We start from the raw sequence: 13,766 nt of genomic DNA, 5'->3' as shown, positions 1-13,766 counted from the left end.
AGTACTGGTATGGTACATCAATATCTTCAAAGCCTTCTAATTTACCAGATCAGCACATGAGTATGGCACAGCTGCATACTCTCCCTGTTTCCTTTCCTCATAATTACTGACTTTGTCAAGTAAAGGCAATGGTTGGTGCAGATCCTGAGGCAATGCCACTATTGGCAGACCTGTGTTTAACACATCATTGCTTTGCTGACTGAAGAATTATGCACACTCCAGGGCATGACCATCAATCTTCTCAGCAGTGGTGCCAAGGCTGGTCCGTGCATCAGCTATGAAAACACCAAGTCAATGATGACTGGACAGCAACAAGGCGTCCTTCTCACCTTCAGGCAACAGAATGTCCAGGACACTGATCGTATCCATGTCTGAGAAACAACACCTCCAGGGAGAGTGCTATAGAGATTGACCATACAAGAATCAGCAAGGCAGCATCAGTCTTCTGGTAACTCCATTACAGGCATCTAACACCATCAACATAGCCACAAGGTTGTGACTTTAAATGTACATTGTGGTACCAACTGCCATCTATGCCAATGAGGCTAAGAACAGCGAAGGTGTCACTTAAGTCGTACATCTTCCTCCAGTGCTGCCTGTGTAAGGTGCTGAGCATCATCAACGAAGAATTTCTGCACAGGACTGGTCAGAGATGGCTTGTAAGAGAAATAACCAATACTTAACAGGACATGTATTTTGTCCCTCAGACATGCGCCCTGCCAGAATGGCAACACAATGGGTACCAGCTGGAGAAAGAAGACCTGACAGAAGTACCTTTAAAGAGGACCTTTGAAAGGGGACACTGCTTGGGTTGGAATAAAGAGATGTCGATGGAAGAGTCTTGCTGCTGATTATTCTGCTCAGGAATGAAGGAAGTCTAAGGAACAAAGTCTAAGCAAGACATCTGTGCTATATGATGCAACAGAAGGGTAGCTAGCCACTAAAGCAAGAACAGATGCCTCTTTGTTAATGTATATTCAGCAGATTGAACATCAAGCATGGGGCTTCCTAGGCACCTATCAGCCATTTTTAGCATCTGGGCAACTGGGTGGCCCTCAATTATGCAGCACAGTTTGAATTTGGAATACCCCATACCTTGCACTATCAAGATCATTACGAACCATTAATACTATTAAGTGTTTCACTTTATTTTGTTTTGTTCCTGATTTACGACATCTGCAGTTCTTTTGGTTTTCACTTTATTCAGTTGATTTAAAATTAACTACTGTACCTTATTTACAGTGTCTAAGTTCTTATCCACAATATTACTCTATATTTGAGCATTGAGAGTAAGTGTGATACATCGGCACTCTATACAAAATTTGCAGGCGTTAGAAGAAGGAGCAAATCAAATGATAATTGCCTAATTTGTGGATGAAGTTCGATGTGAAGAAGTATGAGGTGATAAACTTCAACACAAAGAACATGGGAAATAGCATATAATAAGTGGTGAATTGGAGCAGACAGACCTGGGTGTAGATGTACATAAATCATCAAAGGTGGCAGGACAGGTGGAAAGAGCTGTTTTATTTCTTTTAAGTACAGTATTCTGTGCTTCACTGATAAGCCCATAGGATGCAAGAGCAGGGTGGTTATGTTGAATTTACATAAGACACTGGTTCGACCTCATCTGAAGTATTTGTACGGTTCTAGGTGAATGCATTGGAAGAGTGCAGAAGAGGTTAATGAGAATGGGGTTCCAGTTATGAGGATAGTTTGGAGAAGTTGGGACTGTTTTCCGTGGAGAGGGGAGGCTAAGAGAAGATTTGATCGAACTTTTCAAAATCTTAAGTCCACACAGAGTAGACAGGGAGAAATTTATTCAACCCTATTAAAAGTATTGAGAATCAGAAGACACAGTTTAAAGTCTTGCACAAAAGAAATTAGAGTTTTAAAACAAAACTCTCTCACAGCACATGGTTAGGGTCTGGAATGTGCTGTCTTGAAGTGTGGTGGAGCAGGTTCAATCAAGGCATTTGAGAGCATTGGATAATTATTTTAATAGAAACCTTTATACAGGATTACAGGGAAAGGCAGGACACTGGCACCAAGTGCTCAGAAAGCTGGCGCAAACGCGATGGACCAAATGGCTCCCACCTTCACCATAACAACAGTTCCGTGATTCTGCTTCTGTTCCTTGTCAACTTTGTGAGATACTGAGCTGAAGAACACTGCGGCAGGGCAGAATGTTTTTACTTCATGAGAAAAAGGAATCTAGCATCTAGTTCACTGCTCTTGTTCCAATTCCACCAAAAGAAAATAATTTGGGCTAGAGTATAAATCAGAACAATGAATTACCAGGTGTAAAGTTTTGAGCTCTGGATGGAATATAATCAGTACCTTTTGTAACTGGTTTATACTAAAAAGCAATAAAAGAATTGTCTGTTTCAAGTAAGTTAGCACCTGGTAAATGGGTCTTGTAATTCTGTCGGGTAAGAATCATCCTGACCTCCCCCATTGCTGTTAAATCTGTAGTTCATAAGTGTTAACCAAGTATTTCCTTTGTAGTCTCCTGTTAACGAAGGATGTGATAAGCAATGTAGATATCATTACTTCATGATTTAGAGATGACAGATTCATCCTTGGACTGTGGCCTGTTTCTCTCAAATGGATTAAGAATGTATTTCACTGTGATTTGTTTCCTTTACAGAGTAAAATCATAATTATTTTAAGTTAAAATAGATATCCTTTGGCATTGGCCCACAAGTGAGTTGGAGGATAAACCATTTATGATGAGAAGATTGCAACATTATGCAATGTAATTATTTCAGGATACAATTGCGACGACTTAGATTTCTGGGCATGTATAGTAACGTGATAACCATTCCAATAGCTCATTCTCTGGGTCTGCCCATTCTGGACTTCTCCCAGCCCCAACTGTGCCACTACCTGAAATAATGAGGAGCTGAGGATCTAAAGTTCCTTTTTCAACACTTGTACGAATTTATCCTCTTGTTTTTGTGTTCCCAGATGAAAACTTGCATTCATATAGTGCCTTCACAATAGTGAAACCTCCGAAGGCTTTACAAGAGTATTATCGGACAAAAATTTACCACCTTTGCTAGGGGATGTTAGAATAGGTGACCACATCTTGGTCAGAGAGATTTTGAGGAATGATTTAGAAGGGACAGCGGCAGAAAGATTTAAGGAGGATATTTTGGAGCTTCCAAGCTATGCAGCTGAAGATATGGCAGCCAGCAGTGGGATGAAAGTTGGATGGGTTTATGAAGCAAGGTTTGGAGTACAGTAGGAATGTCAAGGTTGGGTGGTGTTTGTAGGCTGGAGGAGATTGTAGAGAAGGAGGAGAATAGCCATTGAGGGATTTTAACATCCAAGGTGACTTTAATGGAATGACACTAAGTCATCTGAAATATCCAAGTTTTTGTCATCATGGCTTTTTGGATGTATACGACGAAGCTGTAGGCCATAATGTTTAGTTTAAGTATCTGTTCCCATTAATTGACCTATACTTAAAGTTGTTAGTTGATTTTGTTACATTGAGTTTTTAAGATTTATTATTAATGAGACAAGTATGAAAAGAGTCCTTTCTAGACATCTTGCTCTACTACACAAAGAGCAAGATAGCCAGTATCTACGATTTTCAACTACAGATATGATTGAATTGTGTGAAGCACTTGGAGCAGCTCAGGCTGCAGGTTAGACAAGCTTGTCCTATTGCGTTTTCTGACTGAATTATAAGTGGAGTTGGCAAGTCGTAGAGAATAAAAGGGTATCCCAAAAACTGATGGTGAAAACTTCCAACAAAGGCTTCAGCAAGTTAACAAAACTTCCGCATCTTCTTGGCAAGCTGTGCACAGGTCCCAGTGGTTGGGGATGCTCTCTGCAGCAAGCAGTCACAACTATGAATGGATTAGCTGTATCTGGGCTGTTGCTGGGAGCGTGCAGAGCAGATAATCCAGTCAGCAAAACTGAAAGGGCAGGGGCTTTAATTGAAATAGACTGCAGCCAAGTAGGAGGAACCATAGCATTTGTAGGGAAGATTAAAAGAAGTGTCAAAGCCAAACTCAGTAAATGACGTTTCAGTCGAGTTTTGCAAATTTAACCATAGCTCCGACAATAGCATTTGGACTCTGGATCACACGTCTTCCAAGGGTCATCAACGTTTTGGTTTATAACATTAATGTGAACTCTGAGTAACAATTAATATTTCATTTCCAATTCATTAATTTTTCACAGGTTTCTTATAAATGTTGTTTCCACTTGGCATTTTAGCTGTATCGACAAAATGAGCAGTTACAACTGAAAACGAAAACAGAAATTGCTGGAAAAGCTCAGCAGGTCTGGCAGCATCTGTTGACAGATATCAGAGTTAACGTCTCGGGTTGAGTGACCCCTTCCTCAGAACTCACAACTGAAACCAGTTTCACAATTTCTAGTCAGAGCAAAAGTACTGCAGATGTGGAAATTTGAAATCCTACACAAAGCACTGGAAAAACTCTGCATTTCTTAAACCCTATGAGTTCAAACTAACTCTCCTTTGGAAGTTCTGAGTTGAATGAGAAATTGCTCAAAGTGAGAATGAGTTCAGGCAGGTGAAGCAGGTTGGTAGTGGATGGGGACTGTTCAGACTTCTCTTTGAGGAAGAAGTGGAGAGCCTCCAGATTGTTCTGAGGGGAAATGGATGTATAGAGGGACTGAACATCCATTGTCAAGAGTCAGCAGCTGAGGCCAGGAAACTCAGAAGAATTCCAAATGTGATTGGGAAGAGACTGAAAGTGGAGGAGAGAAAATAGTATTGAACGAAGAAAAAAAAGTTCTATGGGCAAGGAACAGGCTGAAATGATTGGTCTACCAGGGCAGTTCTGTTTGTAGATTTTGGGAAGAAGGTAGAAGTGGACTGTGAGGTGGGAAGATTTGCAGAGGAGATAAGATTGGTGACAGTCCTGGAGATAACAGCTTGATGCTTGTAGGTTCGCAATTTCCAAAACAATTTGATTGATCATTCATTGTTGCACTCCAATTTGGCATTGGAAACTTTAAAAAATAATTATCAATTTTCGTGCTAAACAAGTCAACCAAATGCCCCTCTTTTTAAGATGCATGATACAACAGTGCAACTTTTTTGCATCGTTGAATAGATTTTTTTATACAAGTATTATTATGTACGGGCTGGAAATCTATATTGTCCTGTTTTTGAACCTAAAGTGGTGGTGCTCTGAGACCTCCAGTTGCCTTGCATTAAAACGTGCTGTGAAGACTGAGATGTCATATGCGTATGTTTATATGTGACTTGTCCATTTACTGACTTGTGACACTGCGTTCTCAACCTTTCCTTCAGATATGAGCTGCTCACTCTAGTTTATCTAAAGTTTTGTAATTGGTTATATAAATGCTCCTTCATGTGCTAAAATTAAAATAAAATGAACTCCAAATCACTGAAATGCACCAAATATAAATACTTTCTGAGAAAACACCCTCATATTCCTTGGATAATAATGGTGTGGTTGACTATTTTCTAAGTTTCTAAAGGTGCAGTGGGAAAGCAAAGGGAAACAGAGTTCTCACCTCCAGGAGTTGTGTGTCAGGCTGATATCTGTCCTTCCAGTGATCAAGAAAAACAAAATCTAAAGTGTCCACTTCTTGCTTCTTCTTCAGTTGTGGAATAATATCCCCAGATGAACCTTCTAAGATCGCCACCTTAATTCATTGGAGCAGAAAAATCAGAACTGCTTTAGAAAACAAATCTGGACCTGTTAAGACCAAAAGACACAGGAGCAGAAGCAGGCTTATTGAGTCTGCTCCACCATTCAATGCATTTTCCCCCAACCCTTGATTCCTTTACTCATTAAAATGCTGTTTTCTCCAAAAGATTTACCAGGATGTTGCCGGGAATGGAGGGTTTGAGTTATAAAGACAGGCTGGGACTTTTTTCACTGGAGCGTAGAAGGTTGAAGGGTGACCTTTCAGAGGCTTATAAAATCATGAGGGACATAGATACGGTGAATAGCACAGGTCTTTTCCCAAGGGTGGGAGTGTTCAAACTATAGAGAATATTTTTAAGGTGAGAGAAGAAAGATTTAGGAAGATCATGAGGGGTAACTCTTTTCCACACAATGGTTCATATGTGGAATGAATTGCCAGAGGAAGTGGTAGATGCAGGTACAGTTACAGTTACAACATTTAAAAGACATTTGGATAAGTACGTGAATCGGAAAGATTTGGAGGGATATGGGACAAACACAAGCAAGTGGGTCTAGTTTGGTTTGGGAACATGGTCAGTGCGGGCTAGTTGGACGGGAGGATCTGATTCCATGCTGTTTGACTCCATGACTGTATTTAAGGATCCAGCCACTGTGGCAAAGAATTTCATAGATTGACTTCACTCTGAAGGAAGGAGGAGAGGCTGGATAGGTTGGGATATTTTTCCCTGGAGCGATAAATCCTTATAATAAGGGGTAACTTTATTGAGGTTTATAAAATCATGAGGGGCACAGATAAGGTGAATAGCCAAGATCTTTTTCCAAGGGTAGGGGGGTCCAGAGCTCAAGAGCATAGGTTTAAGGTGAGAGGGGAAAGATTTAAAAGGGACCGAAGGTGCAACCTTTTCACATGGAGGGTGGTGCGTGTATGGAATGAGTTGCCAGAGGAAGTGGTAGAGGCAGGTACAATTACATTTAAAAGACATTTGGACAGGTGATGAATAGGAAAGGTTTAGAGGGATATGGGCCAAATGTAGGCAAATGGGACTAGTTAGGTTTTAGATACCTGGTGGGCATGGACAAGTTAGACCGAAGAGTTGGTTTCCATGTAGTATAACTCCATGATTCTTGTTGGCCGAGTGCTATAGCAAATGCAATTGATTTGTCCCAGGAATAAGAGGTTGAGTAAATGAGCCCTATATTCCCTGGCGTTTGGAACATTGAAAGATAATCCAACTGGAATATACAAGATTCTGAAGAGGTTTGACATTGTGCAGATCAGCAGATTGTTCCCCAGGCAGAGAACTAAGAATAAGGGGCACAATTTCAAGTATGCAGCAATCATTTACAACTGAAATGAGGAAAACTCAGGGTTGCGAATCTTTGGAAATCTCTACTTTGGAATTTTATGCATGTGTCATCGTTTCAATATGTTCGAAGCTGAGATTGGTAGATGTTTGCTGACTCAGGGAGAGGGGGGCTGGGTGGGAAAGTGGAGTTGAGCCCCAAGACTAGTCATGATCATATTGCAGAGCAGGCTCAGTGAGCTGAATAGTCTTTTGCTGCTGTTTTATCTCAGGTTCTTAAACCATGTCTTTAATACCACAGTGCCTACATGCCTTATTGAAAGCAATACTTTTCATTGGCTATAATTAAGGTTCTTTTCCAAAATTTAGTGGCTGGGTACTACCAATTGTTTTTCAGTGTGAGGTTTTTTTAAAAATGCCATTTGTATGGATATACTTGGTCTTTATCATGGAGCCACGCCTTCCACAATACCTTCTGTACAGACGGATGTCCAAACAATTTAACAGGACTATTGACTGTAATGTGTTTTGGGCTGTCTTGAGAATGTAAAGGGCAAATCTAAATCTAAATACAGATATTTTAATTAGGAGTTCCTCTGATCCTTGTAGTTTTTTTCAGTTCTTCAAGGATACCTGATCTAAACAATATTTACTTTACAGAAATTAGGTAATTCTAATAAATACTATACAGAGATAGAGCTTGTATGAAATTATTGAATTACTCCTCGATGCTTTGAGCCCTTTTACCTTGTCCTCAACTCCAGCGAAACGGAAGATCTGTTTTGCAATGCTTGCATTGGCTGGATTGAACTCGATGGTAAGGAAACGAGCACCAGGTTTAAGCACACAGATCATGCGCAAAGCCGAGTAACCACAATATGTCCCCAGCTCCAGCACAGATAATGGGTTTGCTTCTTTCATGACTTTGTCCAAGATTACACCTGCATATAAATGTGGTGTGCAGTTACAACACAAAGTTAATTTGGCCAGGCAGTCAGTGGCATTTATCTTCCACAAAAGCAAATAGTTCTAATCATATTTACCCAATTTGTGCTCGTATGTCTTCAACCTTTTGCCTTCATGCAGGTGTCAAATGAAAAAATGTAAAAGGTGTATCCACACAACTTCTTGCTATTGGCTACTTCCTTAGGCTAGGCAAGAAAACTGAGCCACTGATTGCTACTGTTCCTTTTATTCCATTTTATTCATAGGCAATGTGGATGCAACATTGGCTGAGGGATAGGTAACAGTGACAGTTGTTGGATATTTTTCAGACTGGAGGAACATTTGCAGTAGATTTGTTGTTTGCAATGCTGAGAGCTCAGTATTGAAACCCTTGCCTTTTCTGATCCATGTATATTAATTATATAGATCTTGGTCAGCAGGGCACAATTTCAAAGTTTGCAGATAAAACTCATGTAACCTATGAGGAGGACAGCATAGAACTTCAAAAAGACATGAACCAGTTGGAGTAGACAGATAGGTGACAGTTGGAGTACAGTGCAGACAAGTGTGAGGTGATGCATTTTGGTGTAAAGCAAAAGGGGGGATAGTATAAAACAAAGGTTGTGCAGGAGCAGAGACACCTTGGTGTACATGTGCATAAATCATTAAAGATGGCGGGACAGGTGGAGAAATTTGTTAAGAAAGCATACAGTATTCTAGGTTTCATCCATAGGAGCAAAGAATACAAGATTAGGGAGGTTGTACTGAACCTATATAGGTCAGACCTCAATTTGAGTATTGTGTATGGCTCTGGGTACCACAGTGTTGGAAGAATATGAATGCAATTGGAGAAAGTGCAGAAGAGGTTTATGAGAATGATTCCAGGGATGAGAAACTTCAGTGATGAGGATAAATGGGAGAGACTGGGGCTGATTTCCTTGGAAAGAAGAAGTCTTAGGAAATTTGCAAGTTTTCAAAATCATGAGAGGTCTGGACAGGGTAAACAGAGAGAAACTGTTCCCACCATAAAAAGGATAGAGAACCAGAAGGCACAGTTTAAAGTGTTTTGCAAAAGAAGTGATGTGAATATTTCTTTTTCATATAGCAAGTGGTCAGAGCCCTGGACTGCACTGTTTGAAAGTGTGGTGGAAGCAACTTCAATTGAGACATTCAAGAAGGCATCAGCTGATTGTTTCAATTGAAACAGTGTTATGGGGAAAATTCTGGGCATTAAACCAAAATACTTAGAAAGCTGGTGCGGACACACTGGGATAAATAGGTTCCTCTGCATCAGATCAATGTGATTCCTGAAGGGTAATGCCTTTGTGTGTGTTGAGCTGGCCATTGTGCTTATGAATTCAAAACAGGAAATTTGATCATGAACGATGTAATTTAATTTTCAATCAAAGTCCATATTGGATACTTTTTTCAGCAGATGGAATTAAATAATGGCCAAAAGTAGGGACCTTTGGTTGAATTTTCATCATCAAACTGAGCCCAGTTCAAGAGCACTAAAACCAATTTCCATTATTATAATCCTGAAGAGTTTCCAATTCCCAGTTCAGTTTCCCACCAAGTCTGGAACCTTCCCTCCCTGCATAACTTAAATTAATACTGGAGTGGGTCCAAGCTTTTTACCTTTGCAAATCACCCTTCTGAGAACTCTTAATAAATTCCATCATCAATAGTGAGGTGATGATTGCTTAAGATTTGCCTCAGGAGCAAGTAACAATACAGACTTACATTGCTGTACTTTAGCCTTGCTCACTAACACTCATTTATTGCAAATAATTTAATCTTATTTACAAATGCAGACTGGCATAATTAAGTCCTGGACCCATGATTGTACTGTTTTTCTTTTCAGAAAACAATTTTATCTTTGAATGACAAAATACTTTGAGAAATTGTTCTAAGATCAAATCAGTTTTTATATATTGAATTTGGCAGACCATCTTCACTGTCCCTCAATTCAGCCTACCCAGTAGATGGCTACCATGGTAACAGATGTGAACACTGAACTGAACTCAACATTTCAGTTAAAGTACATTGTCTTCTTGTATGGTTCATTTATCATGTATGTCACTTAGTGTTTAAGGCATGCACCCCACATAGATTTTATCTCTGAATCCAAAACAACTTGGCAGGTCATTGAAACAGCGTGCCTGAAAGGCCTAACTACTTTGACCAAGAAAGGTCATACTGATTGCACAACAATAAAAAAACTGTCCTGAAATCTGGCCTTTAAAGAGACTTTTCATCAGGATCCAGAGCTAAAACTGAGGAATCAAAATTTGGTCTTTCTGGTTGCGATAATGCATCCAATTTTGATGCAGCTTATTTATTATGCAGTTCTGGTAAGGACCATGATACACCAAGTACAGCAAATATTTTGCTGACCAGCATCTATGCTTAATGGTAAGGCTCTGAGGGGTGTTGCTGAACAAACAAACCTTGGGGTGCAGGTTTATAATTCCTCAAAAGTGGAGTCACAGGTAGACAGGGTCATGAAGAAGGCATTTGGTACACTTGCCTTTATTGGTCAGTGCATGCAGTACAGGAGTTCGGAGGTCATGTTGCGGTTGTACAGGACATTGGTTAGGTCACTTTTGGACTATTGCGTTTAATTCGGGTCTCCCTGCTATAGGAAAGATATTGTGAAACTGGAAAGGGTTCAGAAAAGATTTACAAGGATGTTGCCAGAGTTGGATTGATTGATTTATTGTCATTTGTACCGAAGTACAATGAAAAACTTTATTTATGAGCAGTACAGGCAGATCATAGTAAGCAAGGATGTACAGATCAGAGGTTGTAAAAAGACTTATGGCATTAGTTTAAAAGTGTAGAACGGCAATAGAAATGTTAAAGTTAGATCTGCTGTAGGGAGCTCATGAGCAGTCACATGGTGTCAGCACCATCTTTTTTTCCTATTAATTTAGTGGGATGTGGGCATCGCTGGGGCCAGCATTTCTTGCTTGTTCCTAGTTGCCCTTGAGAAGGTGGTGGTGAGCTGCCTTCTTGAACTGCTGCAGTCCTCCTGTCGTAGGTTGATCCACAAAACAAATTAGGGAGGGAATTCCAGGATTTTGACCCAGTGACAGTGAAGGAACAGCGATATATTTCCAAGTCAGGATGGTGAGTGGCTTGGAAGGGAACTTGGAGGTGGTGGTGAATCCATTTATCTGATGCCCTTGTCCTTCTAGATGGAAGTGGTTGTGGGTTTGGAAAGTGCTGTCGGAGGATCTTTGGTGAATTTCTGCAGTGCATCTTGTAGATAGTACACACTGCTGCTATTGAGCATCACTGGTGAAGGGAGTGGATGCTTGTCAATGTAGTGCCAATCAAGCAGGCTGCTTTGTCCTGGATGGTGTCCAGCTTCTTGAGCGTTGTTGGGGCTGCACCCATCCAGGCAAGTGGGGAGTATTCAATCACACTCCTGACTTGTGCCTTGGAGATGGTGGACAGGCTTTGAGGGGTCCAGGGTTACTTGCCGCAGTATTCCCAGCTTCTGGCCTGCTCTTGTAGCCACTGTGTTAATGTATGAGTCCAGTTGAGTTTCTGGTCAATGATGACCCCCAGGATGTTAAAAGTGGGGGATTCAGTGACGGTAACACTATTGAATGTCAAGGGACAGTGGATAGATTGTCTCTTATTGGTGATGGTCATAGCCTGGCATTTGTGTGGCGCAAATGTCACTTGCCACTTGTCAGCCCAAGCCTGGATATTGTCCAGATCTTGCTGCATCTTGTAACAGGCATAGGGAGAGGCTGAATAGGCTGGGGCTATTTTCCCTGGAGCATTGGGGGCTGTGTGGTGACCTTTATAGAGGCTTATAAAATAATGAGGGCGCATGGATAGGGTGAATAACAAAGAACCTTTTTTCCAGGGACCTTAGGGGCAACTTTTACATGCAGAGGGTGGTGTATGTATGGAATGAACTGTCAGAGGAAGTGGTGGAGGCTGGTACAATTACAACATTTAAAAGGCATCCGGATGGATACATGAATAGGAAGGATTTAACGGGATTTGGGCCAAATGCTGGCAAATGGGACTAGATTAATTTAGGATATCTGGTTGACATGGACGAGTTGGACCTAAGGGTCTGTTTCCATGCTGTACATGTCTATCACTCTATGGGATCAGGAACGTGCCGGTTAATCAAATATTCTGGTTGATCAAGAGGTCTGCATAATCAATGTAAAAATACACACTAAGTAAGCAGGAGTGTGTGCTAGAGTGGTTGGGGAGGGTCTAAACTAATATGCCAGGGGGATGGGAACTTATGTAAAGGGTCAGAGAAGAAGGCAGTAAGCACCAATAAGAAAGGTGATAGGCTGAGAAACCATGGACAAGATTTAAACAGGGCTTTGCAGAAAAATAAGGAGGAGACAAACACTGTTAAAAGAACAAGCTTAAAGGCTTTGTGCCTTAATGCACAGAGCATCTGCAGTAAAGTGGATGAACTAATCGCGCGGATAGATGTAAATGGGTTCGATATAGTTGGGATTATGGAGACATGGCTGCAGGGTGACCAGGGATGGGAACTGAATGTCCCAGGGGTATTCAGTATTTAGGAAGGACCGGCAAAAAGGAAAAGGTGGCAGAGCGGCATTGCTGGTTAAAGAGGAAATTAACACAATTGTGAGAAAGGACATTAGCTCTGACAATGTGGAGTCTGTATGGGTAGAGTTGAGAAATACCGAGGGGCAAAAAACATTAGCAGGTTTCATATATAGACCCACAAACTGCAGCGGTGATGTCGAGAATGGCATTAAACAGGAAATTAGAGATGTATGTGATGAGGGAATATTGGTGACTGTGGGTGATTTTAATCTGCACATAGATTGGGCAAATCAAATTAGCCATAATGCCATAGAGGAGGGATTCCTGAAGTGTATACGGGATGGTTTTCTTGACCAACATTTGGAGGAGCCAACCAGAGAGCAGGCCATCTTAGACTGGGTGCTGTGTAATGAGAAGGGAATCATTGCCAATCTAGCAGTGAAAAACCCCTTGGGGAAGAGCGACCATAACATGATAGATTTTTTTATCAAGATGGAGAATGAGGTTGTTGATTTGGAGACTAGGGTGCTGAACCATAATAAAGGAAACTATGAGGATATGAGGCGTGAGTTGGCCTTGATAGATTGGGGAGAGTTGAGTTACTTAAAGGGATGACAGTGGATAGGCAATGGCAAACATTCAAGGAACGCATGGGGGGAGCTGCAACAACTGTTTATTTCTGTCTGTCACAAAAGCAAAATGGGTAAGAGGGCCAATCCATGGTTTACAAAGGAAATAAGAGATAGTATCCATTCCAAGTAAGAAGCATACAGATTGCCGAAGAAAAATAATAAATCTGAGGATTGGGAGCAGTTTAGAATTCAGCAAAGAAGGACCAAGGGATTGATTAAGAAGGGGAAAATAGAATATGAAAGTAAGCTTGCAAGGAACATAAAGACTGACGCTAAGAGTTTCTATAGGTATGTAAAGAGAAAGAGATTGATAAAGACAAATGTAGGTCCCCTACAGACTGAAACGGGGGCATGTATAATCGGGGACAAAGAAATGGCTGAGGAACTGAATACACACTTTGGTTCTGTCTTCACAAGAGAGGACACAAACCAGATACTAGAATTGTTGAAGGATGCAAGATTTAGTGGGAGGGAAGAACTGAGGGAGATCAATTTTAGTAAAGAAATGGTGCTGGTAAAATTGTTGGGATTGAAGGCTGATAAATCCCCAGGGCCTGATAATTATGTCCCAGAGTACTTAAGGAAGTAGCTCTACAAATAATGGATACATTGGTGGTCATCTTCCAGGATTCTATAGACTCTGGAACAGTCCCTGCAGATTG

General features: G+C 40.9%; 1 protein-coding gene across 1 annotated transcript in view; it reads right to left on the bottom strand.

The window, feature by feature from the left end:
* LOC109918079 (catechol O-methyltransferase) overlaps positions 1–13,766 on the bottom strand; it is a 31,477-nt gene that overhangs the window by 5,689 nt on the left and 12,022 nt on the right. Inside the window, exons 2-3 of the mRNA XM_048611753.1 lie at positions 7,715–7,908; positions 5,527–5,658 (exon numbers count right to left, since the gene is read on the bottom strand). Of these exons, the coding sequence (XP_048467710.1) occupies positions 5,527–5,658; positions 7,715–7,908 (326 nt within the window). The remainder of the gene's footprint in view (positions 1–5,526; positions 5,659–7,714; positions 7,909–13,766) is intronic.

The sequence above is a fragment of the Rhincodon typus genome, chromosome 24, assembly GCF_021869965.1.
Source record: "Rhincodon typus isolate 14 chromosome 24, sRhiTyp1.1, whole genome shotgun sequence".
NCBI classification, from domain to species: Eukaryota; Metazoa; Chordata; class Chondrichthyes; order Orectolobiformes; family Rhincodontidae; genus Rhincodon; species Rhincodon typus.
This window is presented reverse-complemented; position numbering and strand designations above follow the sequence as displayed.